The following is a 27,123-nucleotide window of genomic DNA, read 5'->3' as shown; positions in this document are numbered from 1 at the left end:
AAAACAGCCAGCTCTTTTTTCAGCCTGCCCCCCAAGTCTGTCAATTGGCTTCAGAGGCTCTTTCCTATGTCCCACCACCTCTGGAGCTTTGACAGGCGGGCACAAGAGGCAGAGACTTCTTGGTGGTAGCACCAGAATTGTAGAACTCCTGTCCTGGGAAAGATCGGTCAGGTCCTAACTCCTTCCCATTAATGTTAAAGACGTATCTGTTTCGAGGGGCTTTACAGTGATGACTACTTACCGTATTTTTCCGTGTATAACACGCCCCCTATTTTGGGGGACTCCAAATTAAGAAAATGGGGGTGATTGCCCAGAGTTGTTGAGCTCTTTTTAGGGGCGATTACCAAATATCGCTCACCAGCCTGACCTGTGCTTCAACGTCCCCCCTGTGCACTATCCATGTATAAGAGGAGCCCAAATTTTTAACCTACTTTTTAAAGAAAAAAATGTAGTCTAATACACAGAAAAGTAGTGTATGTTCCCTGAAGTATACTGCTGCTTTTGAAATGGATAGACATGCACACACACTGCTTACTCCTAGACTTTTTCTGTTTTCATGGCACTTTTTATTGATAGCAATAAAAGGTGGTAGCGACCTCTGCTTCAGAGTATCTGTAGAAGTGTGTATACACACGGAAGCTCATACCTAGAAGGCTTACACTTAGTTGGTCTTTAAGCTGCTACTGGAATTATTTTAAAAAAATATTTTTGGGGAAAGATTCTTTTAAAGACTGTCTTAAGACAAAAAGACTAGATTCTCTTAAAGGAGTTCTTTATTATTTTAATAATAATAATTACTATTATTATTTGTCATCTTGTTATTTATTGGGCGCTGTGGTCGAAACCATTGAGCCTCTTGAGCTTGCTGATCGGAAGGTCGGCGGTTCGAATCCCCGCGATGGGGTGAGCTCCCGTTGCTCGGTCCCAGCTCCTGCCCACCTAGCAGTTTGAAAGCTTATCAAAGTCCAAGTAGATAAATAGGTACTGCTCTGGTGGGAAGGTAAACCACATTTCCATGCGCTGCTATGGTTTAGCCAGAAGCGGCTTAGTCATGCTGGCCACATGACCCAGAAAAACTGTCTGCGGACAAATGTCAGCTCCCTCGGCCAGTAAAGCGAGATGAGCGCAGCAACCCCAGAGTCGTTCGCTACTGGACTTAACTGTCAGGGGTCCTTTACCTTTACCTTTTATCTCTTTTTTAAAGAAAAAAGTTTGCTTGTTCTTGAGCAGCTCTGAATATAGCTGTACAGGTGCAAAAAATAAAAATCTGTTGACTAAATAAAGAGGCTATTGTAGCTTGCAAATGGACCCTAAGCATGCACATGTCTCTTAAACACTGCAGCCGGTGATCTATTACTTGGTGAAGTGGTGTTCGCTCCCCTACGAGGACAGTACGTGGGAACTCAAAGAGGACGTGGATGAGGGAAAGGTCCGGGAGTTCAAACGCATCCAGTCTAGGCACCCGGAGCTGAAGCGCGTGGTGAGTGACACCTCTGCATTTCCCCTTCTCCCAGAATTCTTGATACGTGGACTTCTCTGCTACGTGGATTTATCTTCTGTGGTTGTTGTAATTAGGTGGTTGTTGCAATTTTGGCTCAGGGTAATGTTGGAACACCTGCTTCTTTGCTCCAAGAAATATATCCCTGGCCCAACTTCTTTTAGCCTATTTTACTTCATTGTTGTAAGGCTAAAAGAGAGTGAGACAGAACCATGTATGCTTCTTTGAACTACTTAAGAGGAAAATGAGATATAAGTGTAATAAATTTTCATTCTTCCTACCCCCTTTTAATTTTTGCTTTAAAAATCAGGATTTTGTTTTAATTTTTGCAAGTGAGGATGATTGCATCTGTGTGAGGCTTTGCACCCCACTGGTTTTTCAATATACTTATATGATTTTTTGGTTATAAACTGATCAAGACAATTTTTTAAAAATCTTTTAATATTTGCGCATCCCTAAATGTGACTTAAAAAAAAAAGGAAGGAAGGCAATTCATAAATGAGTGATTTGGTTATTTCAATGGGTCTTTGGTTTGGGTGTTTTGGGTTTTTTCCTGTTGGTTGTGGTTCTGATTTTTTTTAAAAAAAGTTTTAATGCTCACTGTATATTCCTGTTGTATGGGCAATCGTTTCCGGAAGATATTTGTATTTCGAGGAGTTTAGTGATCTGACATGGTCATGTCTTCCTGCCTCTGTTTACTTTCCCTCTCTATCTCTTGTTCTGCTCTTTGATGGCTGAGAACAGCCTTTTAATTTGTTGGAAGGAAGTGATAATGCAGGGTACCTTCTTTTTTATAATATATTTATTAAAGATTTTTGGATATAAGAAAAAAATAAAAATAAACATACAAAATAATAAACAATTAAAAACACACATTAATTTTCAATGACATAACTTCCATACGCTTATTTCCTCCGACCTCCTCATACTTCCCTTCTTTGTATTCCAGTTCAATTTGTTAGTTCAGCAAATCCTTACCATTAAACTTTTACCCATTTATAATCCTTTTTTCATACCTCCTAAAGTATTACAGCTGGAAACCACTTAGTTTCTATCCAACATCTTTCTAACATTCATTCATTTTACAATATTTCTTTAAATAGTCCTTAAATTTATTCCAGTCTTCTTTCACCGACTCTTCTCCCTTTTCTCGGATTCTGCCAGATAATGCAGAGTACCTTCTGACCCTCTTTGATGTTAGACATTCATTGGAGGAACATGTGGTATTGGAAGAGGAGGCTAGCTAATTAATAATCTGCACTAGTTAGTCGGGCAAGGCATGTAGGCTAACAAGTTAGCTATCTGTAAATCGGATGGTTTGGGGGCATAGTTCTGAGAAGCTTGTGCACGGACTGATGGCCCCAGGGCCGTGCAACCTCAGGCTACCTGGGGGTCACTTTGCCGCTTCTTAAGGGCTTCTCAGTGGCAGGTCGAAGTGCTTGCTTGATAATGTATATAATGCTTGCTGTTTAGAATAAAATCTTTAATCTTCTCACTCACGTGTGTTTGTATTGCATCTGAATCTCATTAAAAGAACCACCTTGCATTTAGCAAGACGCCTCTCCATTTTATTTCTCGCTAACCGACTTGGATTTTTTATCTGGGGGTGAGGGAAGGAAGGCGGTAATAAAATCTTCTTAATAAATAAATTCCAGTCCTGATACGTTAATGAGAAATCTTTAGAGGTTGTTCTATCTGTAAGGATGGAGAATTGGTGGCCCTGACCTTAGGTCGTTCTGAATTAGGGCTCATGGGAGTTGGAGTCCCACAGTATCCCGAGTCCCACAGGTTCTGCAGCTCTTGATTCCTGAGGTGCAAAGCTCTATACTTTTCTCCTTTCAGGCCCGTCCCCAGGCTGGTTCCTGGAAGAAATTAGAGCTGTCTCATGAATACAAGAACGGCAACCAACTGCGAGAGTATCAGCTGGAGGGTGTGAATTGGTTGCTGTTCAACTGGTACAACAGGTGAGCCCAAGGGAAGGAGAGGAGAAGAGCAGAACACTCTGCTGTCATCCGCATTTGTATCCTGGGTGCTAAATCGGGGAATTAAAGATATGATGGGTTCTCTCATCTGTATATATACAGGGTCAAAGAGCTGTATAGAACAGTGAAACACCCACTCCCATCTATCTGGGAATTAGAATACAGTGGTGCACCGCAAGACGAATGCCTCGCAAGACGAAAAACTCGCTAGACGAAAGGGTTTTTCGGTTTTGCGTTGCTTCGCTAGACGAATTTCCCTATGGGCTTGCTTCGCAAGACGAAAACGTCTTGCGCTTTTTTTTTAAAGCCGCTTGAAGAGGCGCAGTTGTGACAGACCGTGCTTCGCAAGACGAAAAGACTCGCAGAACGAGTTCTTTTCGTCTTGCGAGGCACTACTGTACAGTGGTACCTCGGGTTACATACGCTTCAGGTTACAGACTCTGCTAATCCAGAAATAGTACCTTGGGTTAAGAACTTTGCTTCAGGATTAGAACAGAAATCGTGCTCTGGCAGCGCAGCAGCAGCGGGAGGCCCCATTAGCTAAAATGGTGCTTCAGGTTAACAGTTTCAGGTTAAGAACGGACCTCCGGAACGAATTAAGTACTTAACCCGAGGTACCACTGTAATAGAATTTTAAGAGTTGGAAAGGGACCCCGGCGGTCATCTAGTCCAACCCCCTGCAATGCAGGGATCTCAACTAAAGCATCCATGACAGATGACCATCCAACCTCTGCTTCAAAGCCTCCAGCAAAGGAGAGTCCTCTATCTCCCACGGGAGTCTTTTCCAGTAATTGTTAGCAGCTCCCCTCCAGCTTCTTAAGATTTCAGCAGGTGTAGTGTCTGTCCCTCCCTACCCCCCACAAACTTTCAAGCTTCTCTTCACACCCTTGAGGGCTAAAATCTTGCTTACTCCAAGGCAAAATCAATCTGAAATGATTTGGGTGGTGCATTGTCCATCCAGTTCAAAATGCTGCACTTCCTTGGTCCAACGGGCACAGTACTGCTTTCAGGTCAATCGTACGCATGTAGTCTCAAGAGGTGATGGTATTTAATCCCTATAGGATTTGTTTAGGGTTTGCAGCCTTAGATCCTTAATATCCCAGCTATTAATAGACAGTCTGGCTCCTGAAGGCCCCCCAAAAAGAACAACGGCTGAGTCTGCCCTGTCTTCCTCTTCAGGCAAAACTGCATCCTGGCTGATGAAATGGGCCTGGGCAAAACCATCCAGTCGATTGCCTTCCTGCAGGAGGTTTACAACGTGGGCATCCGGGGGCCCTTCCTGGTCATTGCCCCTCTCTCCACCATCACCAACTGGGAGAGGGAGTTCAACACCTGGACCGAGATGAACACCATCGTCTACCATGGCAGCCTCGCCTCCCGCCAGATGATCCAGCAATACGAGATGTACTGCAAAGATTCCCGGGTATGGTATTTCCCCCAAAAAGCGGTTTACAAGAATCCAAGCACATCCCATCATATGGACCAAATTGGTCTAATCCAGAGCAGAGCTGCTCTTGTGTTCTTAATGAAACAAAACGATTTCGTGCTTGGGTAGGATGGCTCCGAGCTTATGAGCCAGAGGAATGGAACACAGGCATCCAGATGAGAAACTGGCTTGACTCTGATCCTCCTGGGTCTTCTGGTTTGATTTCTCAATTTGTCAATGAGCAGGTAGTCCCCTATTTGTCCATATCAAGAGGTCTACAAAATAGCTTTTCGATGGGAAAAGCTCTGTCTTGTACGCACAATCTTTGCTTGGGAAGGGGGCTCTGGAGTAGTGCAAAGATGGAAGAAAAAGGGATTCTTGGGTATTGCACTTGTCCCTGCCTTCCTGAACACATCCTCTGGGGATTTGAATGTTACTATCAATGGATTATGACACTTCAGCAGTCAGGTTTATCATGACCTGGGGGGTGGGGGGTAAGGTAACAACAAAAGTGAGCATTGGGTGATGGTTGAGATGGAGAATTTTGTTCCAGTGCCATGTCTGCTTACACAGTCATCCCCGCCCAAAGGTATCTGGGAGTTATAGTTCTGTAAGGTGCAAGTTTGGGGATTAAACCCATCATTCTGAACTGACTGCAAAGCTACAGTTCCAGGATTCCTACTTTTTCTTTTTTTGTGGGGTGGGGGGGATTTGATTGCATCTTCACAATCTCATCTGCCCCTTTACAGTTTCTGTTCATTTGCCTTTGGATTAATAACAACAACAAGAAGGACTAGCAACTTAATAAATAGAAATACATATGTTGGGGGAGAAAGCAAAAACCATGAGTAACTTAATGTTCATATACTATCTGAATGCCTTCTTTTCTGTCCCCCAACAGGGCCGCCTGATTCCAGGCGCATACAAGTTTGATGCCCTGATCACTACTTTTGAGATGATCCTGTCGGACTGCCCCGAGCTAAGGGAGATAGAGTGGCGTTGCGTCATCATTGACGAAGCCCATCGCCTTAAGAACCGCAACTGTAAACTGCTGGACAGTCTTAAGCACATGGACCTGGTAAGGGAACCCTATTTTTTGCTTTCCTGCCTTCCCCGGTGTCAGGAGTCAAACCTTGTTTCTAGCTTACAAGTGTTAGACGAAGTACGCAACTTTGGGGAAATGAGTTTCTAGCCCTTAAGATTGTCAAGCAGGAGTGGGAAGCCTTTTTGGGCTCTGCAGACCACCCACCTGTCAATCACCTGGCATCTCAGTGATGTCAAGTGCAAGATGCTTTGCAAAGCAATGGGGGTTCTCCCACCCCTTCATTTTAGCAAGGGATGGGATGCAGGCCCCTTTCTGAAGCAGGGAGGGGGTTGCAACAGAATCTCCTGCTAAAACAAAGGAGAGGTTTTTGGGGAAAGGGATTCATGAGTCAGATTAGATGCCCCAGTAGAAGTGCATAGGCCAAACCACATGATGTCTCCAGTGTTGAAGGGTTCAGCATAGCCCCATAGAGCTTTGCCTTTTCTCTCCTCCCCACATCTAACAGAAATAATGATATCAAAGTTTTTTGGACATATATGTGCAGTTGTTTGATTTGCCACCTGTATATGGGGGTTGGTAAGCAAGGCTCAACTTCCCTATCCTCAAACCTCGGATAGACCTGCAAGCGAGTCTGTTGGCATAAGTGCCAGTCTCTCCGTTCTCCTGTTACCTAAAACCTTGGGGCTTATTGGAGGGCCTGACTTATTTTGCAGTTGCTCACGTACATGCACACGCACACATTTCATCTATGGGGCAGGCCTGAGCTTGTGTATTGACACCTACCTTTGCCTTCCCCCTTCTTCTAGGAGCACAAAGTGTTACTGACCGGCACCCCCCTCCAGAACACAGTGGAGGAACTCTTCAGCCTCCTGCATTTCCTCGAGCCCTCCCAGTTCCCCTCAGAATCAGAGTTCCTCAAGGACTTTGGTGACCTCAAAACTGAGGAGCAGGTAAGCAGCGGCACTCGGCCCTCGCCCTTCCTCCACTGGCTTCTCCCTCAGCTTCACTTCCCATGAAGGGAATTTCAGAGACTGCACAGTGTAGCTCTGGATCCACAGAGGGCCTTTTCAAGGGGGTGGGTGGGCTTCACCACTGTGCTTCTTTCAAGGCAGTCGGCATAACTCCCTCTTGTAATTGGGTATTATCCGCTCCCGGGACCCAACCAGCCAGTCCCTTCTTACTAGATTTTAAAAGCCATGGTGGGCAGGAGTCAGATAATTGCCCTCACCACATGAGTGTCTACATCATCTGCCTGCAGCAATTGAAACTGATCCCAATGTGGCGACTTCCACCAATTTTTCTTCCAGGGCAGTCAGATTCCCCATTACTCTCCCAATTTAACATACTCTATCCATCCGTTTTTCTCTTTCTTTCTTTCTTTCTTTCTTTCTTTCTTTCTGTAGAGGGCGGGTCTCCTTTCTCTTTAATGCCTTGTATCCCGCTGTCCCTCACCCAGCAGACATAGAACCCAGGAGTCCTGGTTCCAGCATTCTGACCATCTCACCTACTACACCACTTCTTGCTCTCAAACCATTCCAATAAACACTACTTGGTTAATTCTCTGTGTGTCTGTCTCTCTCCACCTCATACACACATGCGCGCGTACACACACACACACACACACACACACACACACACACATGACTGCTGCCTCTGCTCTCTCCACTTATCAACCCACCAACTCTTTTGCCAACCTCCCTTCCCTCCTCTCCTTACATCTCACCCACCTCCTCAAAGCTTGCCCCAGCCCTTTTCAAGGAGGATGGGAGGCAGCTTGGCAGACCATTTTCTGCAGCAGCACCCCTGCTTTAAACACCACTCCTGTTTTGTTTAATACAGAGGGGGAGGCACTGCCCACTCACCTTGAAACAGCTCACCTGGGCTGTTTGCCACCCGAACTGCTTGCTTGCTTGCTAGCCTGCCTGCCTGCTGGTCCGTCGTCACGTTGGGGTTGCCATGGCTGCCATGAACTGTAGCATGACAACAGCATGGCAATCTTATTATATAGTAAGATATACACGCACAACCCAAGGAGATGAGAAGAACCACATGGGAAGCTTTTCTTGGGCACTCTTGAGTTCCTCCTCCATCTTCGCCCTTCCTCCCAGATAGGCCCAGCCGTTAAAAGAATCTCTTCTCCGTCCACCCTCCTAGGTGCAGAAACTGCAGGCCATCCTGAAGCCCATGATGCTTCGGCGGCTGAAGGAGGACGTGGAGAAGAACTTGGCCCCCAAGCAGGAAACCATCATTGAGGTGGAGCTCACCAACATCCAGAAGAAGTACTACCGGGCCATCCTGGAGAAGAACTTCAACTTCCTGTCCAAAGGGGCAGGGCACAGCAACATGCCCAACCTCCTCAACACCATGATGGAGCTACGCAAGTGTTGCAACCATCCCTACCTCATCAACGGCAAGTGTTTTTTTTAAAAATATATATAATTAATATATCTATATTGGTTTTTCAAGTTACAATTGTACCTCAGCTCCTAAACGCCTTGGGAGTCGAACGTTCCAGCTCCTGAACAATCAAAAACCAGACGTGACTGTTCCAGTTTTCGAACCTCCAATGGGGCTTCCGATTGGCTGCAGGAGCTTCCTGCAGCCAATCAGAAGCCGCGCTTTGGAAGTCGAACGTTTCAGAAGTCGAACGGACTTCCGGAACAGACACCCCCTCACGCGTAGTCAGCCTACCTCCAGTTTCTCTTGCTTTGCATAATTTATTCTGCATTTGCATATATATCTGATGGTGCTGGGAAGATTAAATATGTTGGATATTGGGTTTTTTAAAAATTTTGACAGTGTGTGGCATTTCTTTTCCAGAAGTGGGCTGTGCTTGGTTTTGCTCTGTTCTTTAAATTGATGTAGTTTCCTTGCAGAGTAATCAAAGAATTGTGGAGTTGGAAGGGATCCCCCAAGGGTCATCTAGCCCAACCCCCAGCAATGCAGGAGAGTGCTGCTTGCAGGTTTCCCAGAGGCATCCGGTTGCGTTGCTGCTGATAAAAGGATGCTGGGTGGGATAGACCAAAGTCTAGTCCATCAGGGCTCTTCTGGACCCTACAAAATGTGACCAAGGCCATGCCTCCGAGCATGTGCAAAGTGGTTTCCCTTTCCTGTGCTGCCACCACCAGAACCCCACCAGCAGCATCTAAGAAACAGCATTGCCTTTAAAGCCCTAAATGGCCTCGGCCCAGGATACCTGAAGAAGCATCTCCACCCCCATCGTTCAGCCCAGACACTGAGGTCCAGCTCCGAGGGCCTTCTGGCGGTTCACTCCCTGCGAGAAGCAAAGCTACAGGGAACCAGGCAGAGGGCCTTCTCAGTGGTGGCTCCCGCCCTGTGGAACACCCTCCCACCAGATGTCAAAGAGATAAACAACTACCTGACATTTAGAAGACATCTGAAGGCAGCCCTGTTTAGGAAAGCTTTTAATGTGTGACATTTTAATGTATTTTTAATTTTTGTTGGAAGCCGCCCAGAGTGGCTGGGGAAACCCAGCCAGATGGGCGGGGTACAAATAACAAATAATAATAATAATAATAATAATTCTGTTCGACTTCCGAGGTACGACTGTACAATTTGACAATGACATATCCAACATACAATGTAAAGACAAGACTCCAAAGAATCTCCTGGACTTCCCTCCTCCCCTTTGTGGGACCTATTGTTAGTCATTTCCTCCTGCATCTTTTATAATAATCCAAATCTTTTACATCTCCGTTATATCCAAAATTCACCATTAAACTACAGGTGTTACTCCAATCCTACTAACAATTTTAACTGTTTACAATGGTTTTTAAGATAAATTATAAATTTCCCCCATTCTTTATTAGAATTTGGGTCTTCCTGATTTCTGATTCTTCCGGTCGTTTTTGCTGTTTTGGCATAATCCATCAACTTAATCTGCCATTATTCTCTGGTCTGGACTTTATCTTCTTTCCATCTCTGGTCCAATAACATCCGAGCAGCTGTGGTCGCATACATAAATGATGTATTCATCAACGGCAAGTTAGCCGGGTGGGCAGGAGGGGGGTGGAGATCATTTCAGAGACAGAATTTCTGATATGTTGGATCAGTAGAAATAGGGCAGGGCTGGTTTTTAAAAGCAGGTCTCTAGTTCTCATTACTTTGGGGGGGACGTTGCGGTATAGTTTCAGTGCTTTCAGGCTCTTTGCCTTTTGGCTTCAGGTGAGTCTATTCTGACATGCCCTCTCTCTCTTGCTCTGCCCCCTCCGCTGAATCAGGTGCCGAGGAGAAGATCCTGACCGAGTTTCGGGATTCCTGCCACCACCACCTGCCCCATGATTTCCCCTTGCAGGCCATGGTGCGCTCCTCTGGGAAACTGGTGCTGATTGATAAGCTGCTCCCCAAGTTGAAGGCCGGCGGGCACAAGGTGCTGATCTTCTCCCAAATGGTCCGTTGCCTTGACATCCTGGAGGACTACCTCATCCAGAAGAGGTGAGGGCTTGTGCCGAGAAGAGACTTGGGAAACCACGGTTCAAATCAAAGTACAGTGGTACCTCAGGTTACATACGCTTCAGGTTACATACGCTTAAGGTTACAGATTCCACCAACCCAGAAATAGTGCTTCAGGTTAAGAACTTTGCTTCAGGATGAGAACAGAAATCGTGCTCCAGTGGTGCGGCAGCAACAGGAGGCCCCATTAGCTAAAGTGGTGCTTCAGGTTAAGAAGAGTTTCAGGTTAAGTACGGACCTCTGGAACAAATTAAGTACTTAACCTGAGGTACCACTGTACAATGATATTTGGAACACACTTTTTTTAAAAAGTGTCGTTTATAAATAACCCTATATGTATTTGGATAACATTAACACATATGTATCTATATATTGTATAAGCATGTATGAAATTGTAGTTCTTTGCATGTGTAGTGATATATTATACTTTCCCCCCTTTTTCTTTTTAGGGACACTTTCTTTTTACATTATTTTGTTCAATTGAAATTCTATAAAAAAATGAAAACAAACAAATCCCCACTTGGCCGTGGAGCTCATTGGGTCACCTTGGGCCAGTCACTGACTCATAGTCTTATCCAAAAGGGGAGCGGGGGAAATAATGTACAGTGGAACCTCGGTTGTCGAACCCTTCAGAATCCGAACAATTTGGAACTCAAACGCCATCAACCCTGAAGTGAATGCTTCTGTTTTTGGAGGATTTTCGGAAGCTGAATGGCTTCCGAGCCGCGTTTTTCAATTCCCCCCCCCCCCCATTGACTTTTCAGCCAGCACATTGATCCTCAGTTTTCAAACATTTCGGAAGCCAAATGGTCTTCCAGAACAGATTAAGTTCAAAAACCAAGGTTCCACTGTATTTGCACATTCTTGTCTTCAGCCCACTGGGGGTGGCAAATTCAAGACACGCATACCAGCCTGGCTTTGCGGCATGCCATGCCTAGGTCCATTAGCCTCTTGCCTTCCTGCCAGGGGGTTCTTAACTCTTGTGACTCCCTGTGGCACCTGTATGGGGTGCCACCTCTCATTCAGCCTTCGTGTTCCCTAATTACCTTGCCCCTCCACGCAGGTATCTCTACGAGCGCATCGACGGGCGAGTGCGGGGGAACTTGCGGCAGGCGGCCATCGATCGCTTCAGCAAGCCTGACTCGGATCGCTTCGTTTTCCTGCTCTGCACACGGGCGGGAGGGCTGGGCATCAACTTGACGGCCGCCGACACTTGCATCATCTTTGATTCGGATTGGAACCCCCAGAACGACCTGCAGGTACAGCAAGCGGGGACACCTTCAGGGTGGGAAGAGCCAGTCTTCTGCCAAGGGGGGTGTTGTCCACAGACAAAGCTCTGAAGTCTGCTGAGTGAAAACATGTATTACCCACCCCCTTTGCCTACCAAGTAACTTTTGGCCCACCTTTTTTCTCTCATGGCCTAACCTACTTTGCAAGTTTGTTGTAAAAATCAGATGGGATCACCTTATGCATGCCATCCTGGGCAAGATAGGACAGGCTACAACTGTGATGGATAGATTATAGAATTGTAGAGTTGGAAGGGACAACAAGGTTCATCTAGTTCAGGGGTCAGCAACCTTTTTCAGCTGTGAGCTGGTCCACTGTCCCTCAGACCATTTGGGGGGCCGAACTATATTTTGAAAAAAAAATGAACAAATTCCTATGCCCCACAAATAATCCAGAGATGCATTTTAAATAAAAGGACACATTCTACTCATGTAAAAACATGTTGATTCCCGAATCGTCCGTGGGCCAGATTGAGAAGGCGATTCGGCCACATCCGGCCCCCGGGCCTTAGGTTGCCTACCTCTGATCTAGTCCAACCCCCTGCAATACATGAATCCGTTGCACCAACGTAGGGCTCAAACCCATGACTTTGAGATTAAGAGTTTCATACTCTGCCTATTGAGCAATACACAGATACTGAGCAGTACACAAACACACCCTTTCCTCCTTGTATCCAAGCATTGGGTCGTGGGTGGCGCTGTGGTCTAAACCACTGAGCCCCCTGGGCTTGCCATTCGGAAGGTTGGCACTTTGAATCCCCACAATGGAGTGAGCTCCCATTGCTCTGTCCCAGCTCCTGCCAACCTTGCAGTTCAAAAGCATGCCAGTGCAAGCAGATAAATAGGTACTGCTGTGGTGGGAAGGTAAACAGCGTTTCCGTGTGCTCTGGTTTCCATCAAGGTGTTCCATTGCGCCAGAAACGGTTTAGTCATGCTGTTCACATGACCTGGAAAGCTGTCTGTGGACAAACACCAGCTCCATTGGCCTGAAAGTGAGATGAGCACCGCAACCCCAAAGTTGCCTTTGACTGGGCTTAAACGTCCAGGGGTCCTTTACCTGTATCCAAGCTACCTCTTTGTGTCATAATTTGGCACCTATCCCCTTTCCCCAAGAATCCCTTCCATTTGCCTCCCATCCAGACGTGGTTTTAGAAATGGGAGATCTTTGGGCATTCTAGGACCTTTCTGTTACCGGATGGTAGTATTAGCGTAAAACGGAATGTTATTCCAGGGCGGGTTGCAAAGGCAGTAGCATTGTAGTAATTTGTTTTATGATGTGTTATTATGATACATTATGACTTGCAATTTTACTTTTTATTAAAAGAGGTCAGAAATGGAATTATGAAAATAACGCTATATATGTATGTATGCCTACTTTTTCCATAAATGTAAAATCAATCTTTATAATTGCAATGAATATTAATTACTGCCTCCCAAGGGCCTAAACTTTAACTCTCCTTGTTCCTGTTTCTGGCCACTAAGAGGAGCGTTCTTTTGAAGAAAACCACAATTTTCTCTGTCCCAAGAGAGGTCTGTGCAGTGGGTGTATCTCTCACATGCTCAGTTGCCTTCTCCTGCTCTTCCTTCCAGGCCCAGGCACGCTGCCACCGTATCGGGCAGAGCAAGGCGGTGAAGGTCTACCGCCTCATCACCCGCAACTCCTACGAGCGAGAGATGTTTGACAAAGCCAGCCTCAAGCTGGGGCTGGACAAGGCCGTCCTGCAGTCTATGAGCGGAAGAGAGGGCAGCATTGCCGGGGTAAATAACGTCAGTGACAGTGGGTGGAGAGGCAGTCCTGGGTGAACTTGCAAATGTGGGGATTTGCAGATCTAGGCTGAAATTTCTCTAGGAATGTGTGCCCAATTGGGAGCCTTCCCCCTGCCCACCTTCCTCCCCTCCCACCCCGAAGAAGCATCTATTCTAGCTAGTTGCATCACACTGCTTTTTTCCAATATAGTTTTTATTGAATTTCCTGTTTTTTTACAAACTGACTTAGTTGCATTGTTTCATGTACCGACTTCCCACCTCCACAGTGTTTTTATTCAAACTCTTTTCTTCTGCATTATATATCAGATTCTCGTCTATTACCAAAATCCCCCCACTCATCCCCTTTATCATTTTTATCCTGCTGCTGCTATCTCAAATTCTGCCTGCGATTTCATTTGTTCCAGGTGCTTTTCCAAATAGTCCAAAAAAGGCCTCCGTTCATTGTATAAAAAGTTTGTCACTTTGATCTCTTAATATTGCTGTCAGCTTTTCCATTTCCGCGTAGTCCATAACGTTTTAAAGCCATTCCTCCTTCGTTGGAAACTTAATTTCCATTTCTGTGCATCATCCCACTCTGCTTTTTAGACTGGGTGATGGTGGTGAAGAGCAGAGTATCAAAATTGTCCATATTCTGCTCTGGTGGCTTTGCATAATATTGTATATTTCTTCATTCAGTCATAAACATTTATGTACACCATCCTCTGATTTACAAAATAAAAACCCATTGCACGTTTGCAAGTACAGCAATATAAGAAAATATCAAAAGCAGTACAAAGTTTAGAGCATTTGCATCCCATGCTTCAGGCAGAAAGGCTTTCAGAGCACTTTGCGTACAATAAAGCAAAACCTTCGCTACCTGTAGGCTTATTGTCTAAAAGGCACGGCACACAGGGAAAAGGGGAGAGGAAGCCAAGGGAGGGTTCAACCTCAGACTCCAATTCTTGAAGTTACATAGTGGTTCTTAATCTTAACCAGCCGGAACAAAATTTTTCAGGAGAAGGTGTCTCCTTCTTATTTGAGTTGAGCTTTTCAGCAGAGCCTTATAGAATGATTCCTGCTTCCATTCCAAAGCAGGTCAGAGAAGATGGTCTTCTAATCTCCCCGCCCCTCTTGTCGTTGCCTCCTGATCCCCTCTCAGATCCAGCAGTTTTCAAAGAAGGAGATCGAAGACCTGCTGCGGAAGGGAGCCTATGCTGCCATCATGGAAGAGGACGACGAGGGCTCCAAGTTCTGTGAAGAGGACATTGACCAGATTCTGCTGCGGCGGACGACCACTATCACCATTGAGAGCGAAGGGAAGGGCTCCACCTTCGCCAAGGTAATTGCTCTTTAACTACCTCCTCCTTTTGAGGTTAGGGGAATTGGAGATTGGTGGAGGGGAGGCTTTGCTGAAGGAAGTGAAAAGGAAAGCGTGTGCAGAGGGCCAGAACAAACTGCACCAGTTGCTGGAAACCACTGGAGGGGAAAGGGCACATCATCATCCTCATCATCATAATTTGCTTGTTTGTACTCAGATTCTTCTTGCTTGTGGGTATCTGGCTGGTCACTTTTGAGAACAGGGTGCTGAACTTAATAATCTGATCCAGGAGGCTCTTAATTTTTTACATTGTGTGTTCCTGGCTGACTCACTCCTACCCAAGCCATGAAGCATAGAAACCCATTTGCTTTGTTTTAAAACTAAACCAAACCTGCCGGGTTCCATAGTAGAGATGTTATGCTCACTAAGGGTACATGTCATGTTACAGTAGGATAGCCAACCCTACCCCCATAAATCCTTTTAAAAAAATATTCTCCTCTCAACTGGAATATAATTGTTGACTTAACAAATGTAACTTTCTGTATGGAAGAAATTAAAATATATTATTCTTGTTTTTAAATATATATATGTTCTCCTCTCCCAGGCGAGCTTTGTGGCCTCAGAGAACAGGACGGACATCGCCTTGGACGACCCCAACTTCTGGCAGAAGTGGGCCAAGAAAGCAGACTTGGACCTGGATATGCTCAACAGCAAGGTGCGTTGAGGAATGGGCTTGGGAGGGGAAGGAGCCTGCCCCCATCATTAATTCAGGCTTTGATTGGCCGCATTAGTAACATGAGGACTTCACAAGACACTTCACATTCTGAGGCATGGTGTACTTTTTTTTTATTAAAAAAAAGTGAGTTGTATTTCCTTCCCCAACCCTCAGCCTGTCTTAAATTATTATTATTATTATTATTATTATTATTATTATTATTATTATTGATATTGATATTGATATTAATATTAATATTAATATAATTAATAATAAAATTAATAATTATTAATAATTATAATAAATAATTATTAATAATTATAATTAATAATTATATAATTAATAATAATATAATACCCAATAATAATAATAATAATAATAATAATAATAATAATAATAATAATATAACACTCAAACCTGAAAATCAAAATATAAAACCATAAAATGCATAATCAAAATAAAAACAACCCAATAACCCACCACCCCCAAAAACCCACATTTTAAAGGGCGTAGGATCCTCACAACATTTAAAGGAAGACAATTCACAAACCTGGACCGGAGCCACTCATTAGAAAGACCATGATCTTTCTAATTCCGGGTCAGCGCCATCGGCAATGGTGGAATTCCTCTGATTCAGAGGAACCCGCTCCGCTAAAATCCGGTCTTGCCGCCGCGGCGAAGGCGGAGACCCTCTAAAAATCCCAGGCGGAGGAAGCCTGGGAACGTGGGATTCAGGTCACACCAAGAGCGTCCCCCCTACTCACAGGGAAACCCCTTTTCGGGGGTTCTGAAGTGACGTGGGGTGAGTGGCGCGGTGTTCGAATCGACTCCTATTTTTGCGGAGTGAAGCCGCACAGCCGTTGTCGGAGAGCGCTGACTTTTTTCTGTGGACATTCGGATTTCAAACAACAACCCGTGAGTAGTACGGAAATTGGATTTTTAAATTATTTTTTAAATTCGGCACTGATTGGGGAAGGTCCAAACAGGAAGTCCGCCTCCCCTTTCTGTAAACAATCTAAAGCAAAGAACCTCCAACTAAGGTCGTGGAGAGTTTTATTTTTATTTTTTTTCTTCTGTAAAAGACTTTAATTCTACTGATTGAGATTATAAGAAATTTTATTTGGAAGCAGGCGAGAATGCAGGAGAAGAACTAAATTTGGGAATTGATGTGCCGCCCCGCCACCCCCGGACCCGGGAGTGGTCCGTGAGAGCCCGTTGATGAGGAATTGAACAATTTGACAGCTGTCAAGCTAGCTGTCAAGATACAAAAAGAGGACTTGGTTTTTATTGTCTACATTTGCTACAAGCTTATGTTTAAAAAGAAGGAAGGACTGTTACAATCTAACAGATGGGACTTTGGGGTCTGTGCTGAGAGGAGTAAAAAGAAACTTCAATCCCCCTAGAGGGAGCTTTGGGTCAATGCATTAAGAACCAGCTGAGAAACTGTTTTTTGACCTTGATACGCTTAAGAATGGCAGTCGGAAAGGAAATTCAGTTTGAACTGAATAGGACATTTTTTTCTCTTGGGAAAGTTGCAAGGTCAAATAAGTGTTTTGACTACAAATGTTACAACTTTGAACACAAGAGTGAGTACCAGCAATGAACTTGATAAGAACTCGGCACAGGAATTTTATTTAACTGAACAAACAGGGAAATTAGAGAAGGAGAATAATGTTGTCTTTGAAGAGAAGAAAGGGGGAGCCGTAACCCTGCAGAGCCGAAAGGTGAGCTGCAATTTGAGGCCTGGCATGATGGTAGTAAGGAGAAATAAATTTTCGAAGATGGAAGCCTGGCCTGAATTGGAAAGTGAAAAATGGAGAGATCCCCTTATGTGGAGATCAGATGACCCTTGGATTATAAATCTGATTCAGGTGGAAGTTGGAGTTACGGGGACATTTGGATTGGAAAGGAGAATGAAACAAGATTTGGAATATCCTATAGGCCTTACCTTCAAGTACGGAGGTTTGGCTGGAAGGAACGTGGATGCTGTTGAGTTGGAGCCTCCTCGAGATTTGGGTTTCAGTATCAAAGACTATCAAAAAGACTGGCAGCGGAGTCATGAGAGAGATTTAAGAGCCTCGGATTTAAGATCTCCGGGTTGATGGTTTTTTGAGATTGATGGATTTATGTTGAGGACTGAAACCGGGAAGGGGGTGTGGGTGGAATAAAAATTGGGAACTTAAAGTGCATATAATATAAGTTGCTTTTTTGTTTTATTTGTATAAGAGTTGGGAAATTCGTGGAAGGGAATTTATTTATTTTTTTCGACCTTAGGGAAATGTTTTAAGAATAAGTATGGATATATAGGTTTAGATGAGAGTTAAGATCGGATAAAGTAAAAGTAAAAGTGGCTTTCAAAAATATTGTAAAATTAAGGATTTTGTTGATAAGATGTTTGAAAAAGAAATTTATGTGGTATTGGTAAAAAGATATAAAAGATTAAGTAAAAATGAATTGATGAAAGAGAGAATGCAAAGCTACAGTATTTTAAAATAAATTAAGAAGATAAAAATTAGGTTGGAAGGATTTGCTAAAACAACAATTTAAATTAGAATACAAAAATGGGAGGTGTGAGGAGGTCAAGGAAATAAGTAAAGGAAGAAAGTTATGTAAAGGTTTCTTTTTCCCTTTTTCTTTTTTTTTTGAATGTTTGTATTTTTTCTGTCCTTTTTAAAATTTCTTTTTTTTCTTTGTTCTTATTGTAACTTTTAAAATCTTGAATAAATATTATTTTCCAAAAAAGAAAAAAGAAAAGACCATGATCTCACAAAGGTCTGCAGCAATATTTATTGGCAACCAAATTGGGCCAGGTGCCTTTTTGATAAAAAGGCAAAAATAGCTTTGAAATAAGAGTGGGAGAAAGTAGCATTAGTTGTTGAACAGATGTAATGAAATAAATGCTCCCTGCTGCCTCCACAGTAAAAGAAGGCGGTCCAGCCTTCACATATCTCGATGAAGGCAGGGGATGGTTTTACTTTTGGGCATTGCCTTGTGGGAGGGGTTGGTGCTTTGCTAGACCAACCTAAGGCCTTGTCCTTTCTCCCCTCCGCAGAACAACCTGGTGATTGACACCCCCCGTGTGCGCAAGCAGACGCGCCACTTCAGCACCCTGAAGGACGACGACCTGGTGGAGTTCTCCGACCTGGAGAGCGACGACGATGACCGGCCGCGCTCGCGACGCCATGACCGCCACCACCACCCGCTCCACCACTCCTACGGGCGCACGGACTGCTTCCAGGTGGAGAAACAACTGCTAGTCTATGGGTATGTGGCACGGGGAAGATTTTGTTGGTTGTGGGTGCAAACTCACCAGCGTACGGGCAATGTTGTTTCTGGGGCTTGCGGAGCAGGTGGACTCTTTTATAAATCCGCTTTAGAAGCAGCGATCGGCTTACAACACAGGGCAGTTCTCTGCGTGCTTACTCAGGAGTAAGTGCCGCTGTGTTCTATAGGAATTAATCTCCGGTCAGCATGCTTAGGTTTGCAGTTCCTGGCGAGCAAGGGAACTCTTCCTTCTCTCTCTCTCTCTCTCTCTCTCCCCCCCCCCCCCGTTTTTCAAATTTTATTTATACTTTTCAAGTTTATACATTTCACTAGTTCACTAATTTTACAATCATTTCAACATTTCAAAACGTGACTGCCTTCTCCCTCTTCCTGCGGTTCCTTAAATTCATTATTAATATCCTCTGCATATCCAAATTAACTTAATTTGCTCATTTATTCATCTATTTTAAATATATACTCTTATAAAACTGCAGGTTATTACAATAATCCTGCCAGTGATCTTATCTGTTTACAATTCATCTGTAAATATTCAATAAGCCATTTCCATTCTTTTATAAAAAGTTTATTATCTTGATTTATTTTTCTTCTGGTAAGTTTCTCTATTTCTGTGTATTCCATAAGTTTTTGTATCCCTTCTTCCTTTGCTGGGGCTTCTGCTTCTTTCCATTTTGGGGCAAGTAGCATTCTTGCCTCTGTACTAGCATACATGAATAAGTTTCTATACATTTTAGGTAGTTCTATCCCTATAATTCCCAAAAGAAAAGCTTCTGGGTTGTTGTTTTTTTACAAAGGTTATTTTAAACACCCTTTTCATTTCATTATGCATCAATTCCCAGTAAGCTTTAACCTTACTACAAGACCACCACATATGATAAAAAGAGCCTTCTTTCTCTTTACATTTCCAACACTTATGTGATTTAGTTTTCATATAATTTTCTCTTAGGCTGTAACATGCTGTAAATTTTATATCCATATTCCACAATTGTTCCCATGCTTCCCACGTGTATGTTATGACCAGTATCTATTGCCCAACGTATCATTGAGGATTTTACTTGCTCATCCTTAGTCTTGACAAAAGACAAAGCAAGGGAACGGCTCTGACTTTGCCAATCTTTCCTGACAGCTGGGGCCGCTGGCGGGAAATCCTGTCGCATGGACGGTTCAAGAGACGCATGTCTGAGCGGGACGTGGAGACCATCTGCCGGGCCATCCTTGTCTACTGCCTGATGCACTACCGGGGTGACGAGAACATCAAGGGGTTCATCTGGGATCTCATCAGCCCGGTTGAGAACGGCAAAGCCAAGGAACTTCAGAACCACTCCGGTAAGCCTCCCTTAATTTCTCTCTCCGTTGTCGTGAAGGGCTTGGCCAAGCTGGGCCTGCCATTTTACATTGCCACTGTCTTGGGATATCGCAAGATGTGGGTTGTTCGGGCGAGGGAGGAAGCAAATTCAAGCATGTTGGCAAATTCAAGATGGCGGGACTCTTGGGGAAGGGGGATATGGATGGCTTTGCGGGAGTTGGGGAGGTTCTTTCTGTCTCTTAAACTTCTGCTTGGGTGGCAGTGTGCATGGGTTCTTTTTTGAAATATGTTTGAGCTCGAGATACGATGGAAAATCTGGGGTGACCCTAATCCCTATTGCACTGGTTCCATGTTATACCTAGAGAGCCATGCCCCTGCTCTGAGCTCACTTCCTGTTCCTCGGGCAGGCCTGTCCATCCCAGTCCCACGAGGCCGCAAAGGGAAGAAGGTCAAGTCCCAGACCACTTTCGACCTCCAGAAAGCCGAATGGATCCGCAAGTACAACCCCGACACCCTCTTCCAGGATGAGGGCTACAAGAAGCACCTTAAGCACCAATGCAACAAGTAAGGATGGGATGCGATGCGAGGGGGTCTTGTTTTGACACACCAGTGCAGCTAGAGAGAGCAGGTCCCTTCCCCCACTTTAACTCTCAAACCCATTCCAACTGTTCCTTCGGAATAGAGAGAAGCCCCATCACAGCGCCACTGTAGTAGAGAAATAGTTGCAGGTACTTTGCTCCCATCCCCAAAGCTATAGCTTTGCAAACTGCTTGGTTTCTCAGGGCGTGGCCGGCTGCAGTCCATCCAAAAAACCACAATTGCATACAGTCGTATCTTGGAAATCGAACGGAATCCGTTCCAGAAGTCCGTTCGACTTCCAAAACGTTTGAAAACCAAATCGCGGCTTCTGATTGGCTGCAGGAAGCTCCTGCAGCCAATCTGAAGCCACAGAAGCCCCATCGGACGTTTGGCTTCCAAAAGAACGTTTGCAAACCAGAACACTCACTTCTGGGGTTGCGGCGTTCGGCAGCCAAAACGTCCGAGTTCCAGGGCGTTTGGGATCCAAGGTACGACCGTAGATCTAAGTTGGTGTGGAGAGTGGTAACATGTCGTGATTTCTCAGGGGTTGCTCCCCTCTAGGGAAAATGCACCTGGTGCCTTCGCAATCAGCTTTTAGATGGCAGCCTAAGACATTCCTGTTTCCCCAGACTTTTGCTGGTTAATTTCCACCCTGTTTGCAGTGTCCATCTTTTAATCGGGTGTGTGTAGGATTCGCCCTTTTTATAGCATTGGTTTGATGAGCGCTTTTAGTAAATAGTTCCGCTATATTGTATTTCTTCCTTGCTTTCATTTTTGAATGTGAGTTTGGTATACTTTTATGGCTCTGCTAGGCACTTTCAGCCTTTTTTTCTGAGGAAGACGATGAATAAATCTAATGAGTATTGGTGGTAGTGCTGTCCCCATTGCCCTTTCTCTTCTGATTTTTTTTTCTGCCTGCAGAAAGAAAAATGTCAAATGAGATAGCTTACGATTTTTCTCCAATCTTTAGCATGTGTATTCCTCCTCCCTGCCACCAGACTGCAATCCATATGTGTTCAGACTGGAACAACAACAAAAAAAGATTATCACTGTCCTCTTCCAGCTCCCTAGGAGAGAGATAACAAGGGCAGAGTCTTTGATATTGTCAGGTATAGCTAGCAAAGGGTGCACAGTTCTTTCCTCCATCTTTCCCCACTTAAAGTCCTTGTTCTCTCCCCAGAGTTCTCCTACGTGTCCGTATGCTGTATTACCTGCGCCAGGAGGTGATCGGGGACCAAGCCGAGAAAGTTTTGGCAGGCACTATTTCCAGGTAATATTTCATTTATTTATAAGTTGCATTTTGGGGGGGTGTTTTTTAAAAGCCTGCCTTTCCTCTTAAGCAGCTTTTAGAGATGCCTGCATGTGTCTTCCCCAACTTCGTCACACAACAGCTCTGCGAGGTAGGTCAGGCTGAAAGATGATCCCCTAGTGAGTTTCGTGGCTGAAACTCATCCCTGAAATGGGAGCTGTAGCTTCCTAGCATCCTTGTTTACAGATAGGAGTTTAAGCAGATAAGAAGAAGAATAGAATTGTAGAGCTGGAAGAGGGACCCCAAGGGTCATCTAGTCCAACCCCCTGCAATGCAGGAATCTTTTGCCCAACTTGAGGCTTGAACCCATGACCATCTAGTTCAGCATCTCATTCTTCCAGTCACCAACCATGGGAAGCCTACAAGCAACAAACTGAGTGCAAAAGCACTCTCTCTTGTGATTCCCATTGTGATAGCTATTGATAGCCTTACCCTCCATGAATTTACCTGTAAAAACAAAATGTCACGTCCCTCTTAAAGCCAATGCTTTTATGTTCACTATTCCGGGACTGATCACATCCACCCCACTTCCTGTTCCCATAGAACATTATACTTCCCATAGAACATTATACTTCCGTGAACTCGGCTGCCTCTGACGCTTTGTTTTCTCTCTCTTGTGTTTTTTTCTCTTCCTCTTCCCTCCTGCCTTTGCTGCACCCCCTTCCCAAATGTCGTTTGATCCTGCAGTGAAATCGACATGTGGTTCCCACTGGTGGACCAAGCAGAGGTCCCCACAGCCTGGTGGGATACAGAAGCTGACAAGTCCTTGCTCCTTGGGGTCTTCAAACATGGTAGGTGCTGCTGCAGTACCATTCTGGGGAAGGAATCTGAGGTCACATCCTGTTTTGAGCAGCGCTTACAGTAGCATACGAAGGCTGCCTTGTCAAGACGATAGGTTCATTTAGATCAGTATAGTTGAAACAGCCCTACCTGGAGATGCCAGGAATTGAACAGGTGCTCTACCACTAAACTATAGCTCTCATTTATTTAGATGTTTGGGTTAGGATTATGCTCTACAGTTCTGCTACAGCCCTTCCTGTTCAGTGTCTTGCCTGATAGCAGGTTAATTCCCAGCTTTTTCGCCCCCTCCATTAAAATTCTATAGGCCACGTCCTTCCTTTCAAAGTTGGTGTGTGGCATTTGTTTTTCATTTTTATTAATTTTCAAAAAAGAAAAGGTTATGCAAGATTCTGCAAATCCAAACAAGATCAGTTGACAATATGCAATGATATATCACTGTCAAACAGAGACATGAAATAACACCGAAATAAACAAACCACAGGTATGTGAACTCATGGAAGGTAGTGACTGGAACTATTCATAACATAGACATGACGCTTAAACATGACAAGGTTACAAAACATGAACCCTGTTATACCAAGGGAAAGTAATTCAATGTTTATGGAGTGGTGAGCAAGTGCTGTACGACTTGAGAACCATTAGGTTGGGTAGGGAGTTGTACGTTTGGTTCCCTTCCAATTCTTCGATTCTATGATCATACGGGTAACTCTCAACATTAGTGATACTTGGAGGAGATCCATCAAAATAATTGCACGTTTAAAGTACTGTATTTTTCTGTCTATAAGATGCCCCCATGTGTAAGACGCCCCCTAATTTTTGACATTATTTTTTAGGAAAAAAGCCTAGTCTTATACACAGGGAAATGCTTTATTTAATATGATTAAATAAAGATGACCGTATAGAATCAAAGGTCCGTGGATCTTCTCTGAGATTGGGTGCAGGCAAACCCCGAAATCTCTCATCCCTCTGGCACTCCTTTCAGGTTACGAGAAGTACAACACCATGCGAGCGGATCCTGCGCTCTGCTTCCTGGAGAAGGCTGGTCGCCCTGACGAAAAGGCCATCGCCGCCGAGCATCGCCTGGATGTGGGAGAGGGGTGAGTAGCTGGTGCGTGGGGAGAGGGGGCCTGAAGAAGCACACCTATGATGACTTGCCATGCTAATACCGAGGCACCGGGTGTCAGTGAGTTCAGCTTGCTTCTCACAGGAAGACCTGAGGTGTGTCTGTATGAAAGGGATTGGGGGAGAGCTGAGATTGAAGCGGAAATGACGAACCAGTTCTCTCCCCTCTTTGTTGGCAGGGTCGATTTCGACAAGGACTGCGAGGACCCAGAGTACAAACCAGTGGGAGGCCCCGCCAAGGAGCCAGATGATGAGGTGAGATCCTGAGCCAGCGCAGTACGGGAGCCAAAAACGTTGCTCCATGTCGCCCCCTTCGCCTGGTTCCCAGCTTCTCGCAAAGGCTCTGAGCTCTACAGCCCCGTTAGTCTTAAACTGGTGATGGTGGCTGCCTTTTTCTCCCAGAGGGGAAGTGGGAAGAGTGACACTCTGCCCCACTTCTTCTTTCAGCTCTATGTGCTTTTCAAGGCTCAAATTAACTCTACTGGGTCCTTTTGGAAAAGGAAGTGCATTTCTGGGATCACTTTCTTCTCCTTTGGGGAGGAGAGGAATGACCAGTGGTGTTGGTGTTCAAAAATCTCAATGTGCCCACAGACTTAAAAAAGTAAAAAGAAATCTATTCCCCCCATGTATATTTTATAGATATTAAGCTAATATTAAGTTATTGGTTACATGTATTATACACCCAATGCACCTAATGGCAATAAAATCCAGAATAAAAATTTAAAAGATTACAAACAAGTAAGCAATATGACCACAAAATCAGATAAGAGCAGGGGAAAATGGCAGCAAAATTAAATTGGAAATACTGGTTCGAATGCAGAATAGCACATACCAAACAAATCAGCCCAGTAGGACAGACATTAAAATGAAACAGATTTTGCCTGTTGATGGAAGGCCACCAAGAATTTGTATTAGGAGCTTGATTTTTAAAAAGGGATATATATTTTTAAGGAGGAGTGGGTCTCTTTTTCATTTTGGTGGTATGTTCTGGGTGTGGCCCCTCTATGGTTGGAGTATCTAGTCAGAATAATTGCCCTTATTTCTGACACCAGTCTCTCTGCCGCAGGGTGACCCACTGATGATGATGGATGAGGAAATATCTGTGGTGGACGGTGAAGAAGGTAAATACTTGCTGGCTGAAAGTGCTTGTCAAAGGTGGCGATGGAAACAATACTTTTTTGGGGGGGTACTAGCTGTGTGTCGGTTGTGTTGCCAAGGGGGACAGGAATCGCCGTGACGCAGTTTGCGCCTTCCCTTCAGGTCAGCCGGGGAACCTCTTCTGGCCCCCAGCCTCGGCCATCACGGCTCGCTTGCGAAGGCTGATCACCGCCTTCCAGCGGAGCTACAAACGCGAGCAGCTCAAGATGGAGGCTGCGGAACGAGGGGACCGGCGGCGGCGACGCTGTGAGGCCGCATTCAAGCTGAAGGAGATGGTGCGGCGAGAGAAGCAACAGAGGTAAAAGCTCTGGGCTTGGCTGCAAGGCCACCGAGGGGCATGTCTTCACAGTAGCCTGGGCTGAGGTGACTCCCAGTTCCAGAGCCAGAAATGCTCAGGGCCCCTGAAACAGGCGTAGCGTTACTTTATGAAGATGATGGGGGCATTCTGTTTAGTAGGACTGCCACACCCAATTAAGTAAATCTTAAGGTTAAGTGCTAAGCACATATACCAAGGAGTAGGTTCCATTGAGTTGGTTGGGACTTGCTTCTGAATAATCATGTTTAGGGTTACCCCGCTAGAGAGTCGGTCGGTTGGTTGGATGGATTTGCATATAAGTAAAAAAATAAAAATCAGAATTAGGCGGTATACCTTTGGGTTATATTCTTGGCCAGGGAAACCCTACTCGTGAGTAGACCTACTGAACATCCATTAATTTTAATGGGTCAACTCTGAGTAGGATTAACCTTGGCTATAACCCTTTACTTTCTATCCTACTTTTTAGGGTGCCAATCCTTCCAAGGCAACAAGAAAAAGACATAAAACAATAAAAAAGTTTTTAAAATACCAAATCCACCCATTGTTATTTTTATTTTTTAAAAAACCTCAAGCGTGCACTAGGATGAACTGTTGAAAACCATCAGGGATTATCCATAAAAAGAATATTCAGTAAAAATACTAGAAGAGAGAGATATTTTCAGTGGCCTTTGTCAAAATGGGGAGAGCATGAGGGCAGAATGGAACTCACAGGATGGGAGTTCTAAAAGTGTGGGATCACCAATGGGCATTTTTGGGGGGGGGCAGGACACTTGTCCCTGGTACCTGCCAGTGCAGTCTGATCTTCCTGATTGGTGAACCAGGAAGTGGTTGCTTAGCCCCGCCCCTGCATCAGCCAGCCATTGGCTTAGGAGGGGGGTGGAGACTTGGGATCGGTTTGGTTGGGGGTTCTAGCGGGTTTGCTCTTCCCCAACCCTGCCTCTCCTCCAAAGGTGGACACGCCGAGAGCAATCCGACTTCTACCGCGTCGTCTCCACGTTCGGGGTGGAGTACGACCCAGACACCATGCGCTTCCACTGGGGCCGCTTCCGGGCCATGGCCCGGCTGGAGAAGAAGACGGACGAGAGCCTCGCCAAGTATTTCCACGGCTTCGTGGCCATGTGCCGGCAAGTGTGCCGGCTGCCTCCCGCAGCAAGCGATGGTTAGTACCTGGGGGCCACGGTGGGTGGGAAGTGGCCAACCCTCCGCATTGGCCATTGACCAGGCTGGCCAAGCCTGATGGGAGTTGGAGTTCCAAAGACACCCAGAGGGCACAAGGTTGAGATGTAAACTATAGAGTGGCTGGTCCAATCAGAGTTCGATCTGCCTTCCTTGCCATCTCTTGGCCTACAGGAATGTGCAGTTGTTTCTGTGGATGGTGAGTGGGAGGTCAGCTATGGGTATAGTCTCTTCTTCCTTCCAGCTCCTTCAAATCATAGTCCTTGCCCGTTTGTGTTGCTTACCCACCTCCATCCCCAACCTGGGCTTCCATAGCAACATTGGAAACTGTCTTACACTGAGTCAGATCAGTATTGTTGGTACTCAGTGGCCTGGCTCCCTAGGATTTAAGGCAGCCCTACCTGGAGAAGCCAGGGATTGTACCTGGGCCCTTCATGCGAGGCAGATGCTCTCCTGCTGAGCTACAGACACTTCTAGCATGCTACTCTCTGGACTCAGCTGACCACCCCTCCTTTTTTCCTTTCCCCTTTTGAGTTTTCACCTACAGTGGTACCTTGGTTCCCAAACTCAATCCGTTCTGGAAGT

At 45.1% G+C, this 27,123-nt stretch overlaps 1 protein-coding gene across 4 annotated transcripts in view; it reads left to right on the top strand.

Moving 5' to 3' along the window:
• Window positions 1-27,123, top strand: part of CHD8 (chromodomain helicase DNA binding protein 8) — a 65,367-nt gene that overhangs the window by 28,122 nt on the left and 10,122 nt on the right. For 3 of the 4 annotated variants that reach the window (XM_081167656.1, XM_081167657.1, XM_081167658.1), the window contains 21 exons: window positions 1,343-1,480; window positions 3,341-3,462; window positions 4,660-4,903; window positions 5,808-5,984; window positions 6,758-6,901; window positions 8,106-8,361; window positions 10,193-10,406; window positions 11,488-11,683; window positions 13,301-13,468; window positions 14,616-14,795; window positions 15,379-15,489; window positions 18,542-18,753; window positions 19,898-20,097; window positions 20,440-20,641; window positions 21,837-21,926; window positions 22,653-22,756; window positions 23,749-23,863; window positions 24,068-24,143; window positions 24,955-25,009; window positions 25,149-25,344; window positions 26,313-26,521. In XM_081167656.1, the coding sequence (XP_081023782.1) occupies window positions 1,343-1,480; window positions 3,341-3,462; window positions 4,660-4,903; window positions 5,808-5,984; window positions 6,758-6,901; window positions 8,106-8,361; window positions 10,193-10,406; window positions 11,488-11,683; window positions 13,301-13,468; window positions 14,616-14,795; window positions 15,379-15,489; window positions 18,542-18,753; window positions 19,898-20,097; window positions 20,440-20,641; window positions 21,837-21,926; window positions 22,653-22,756; window positions 23,749-23,863; window positions 24,068-24,143; window positions 24,955-25,009; window positions 25,149-25,344; window positions 26,313-26,521 (3,409 nt within the window). The remainder of the gene's footprint in view (window positions 1-1,342; window positions 1,481-3,340; window positions 3,463-4,659; window positions 4,904-5,807; window positions 5,985-6,757; window positions 6,902-8,105; window positions 8,362-10,192; window positions 10,407-11,487; window positions 11,684-13,300; window positions 13,469-14,615; window positions 14,796-15,378; window positions 15,490-18,541; window positions 18,754-19,897; window positions 20,098-20,439; window positions 20,642-21,836; window positions 21,927-22,652; window positions 22,757-23,748; window positions 23,864-24,067; window positions 24,144-24,954; window positions 25,010-25,148; window positions 25,345-26,312; window positions 26,522-27,123) is intronic. The other variant, XM_081167659.1, reaches the window with a different exon arrangement.

The sequence above is a fragment of the Podarcis bocagei genome (assembly GCF_964188305.1).
Source record: "Podarcis bocagei genome assembly, chromosome: 13".
Lineage (NCBI taxonomy): Eukaryota > Metazoa > Chordata > Lepidosauria > Squamata > Lacertidae > Podarcis > Podarcis bocagei.
Note: the sequence above shows the minus strand (reverse complement) of the source record. Positions and strands in the feature narration are given on the sequence as shown.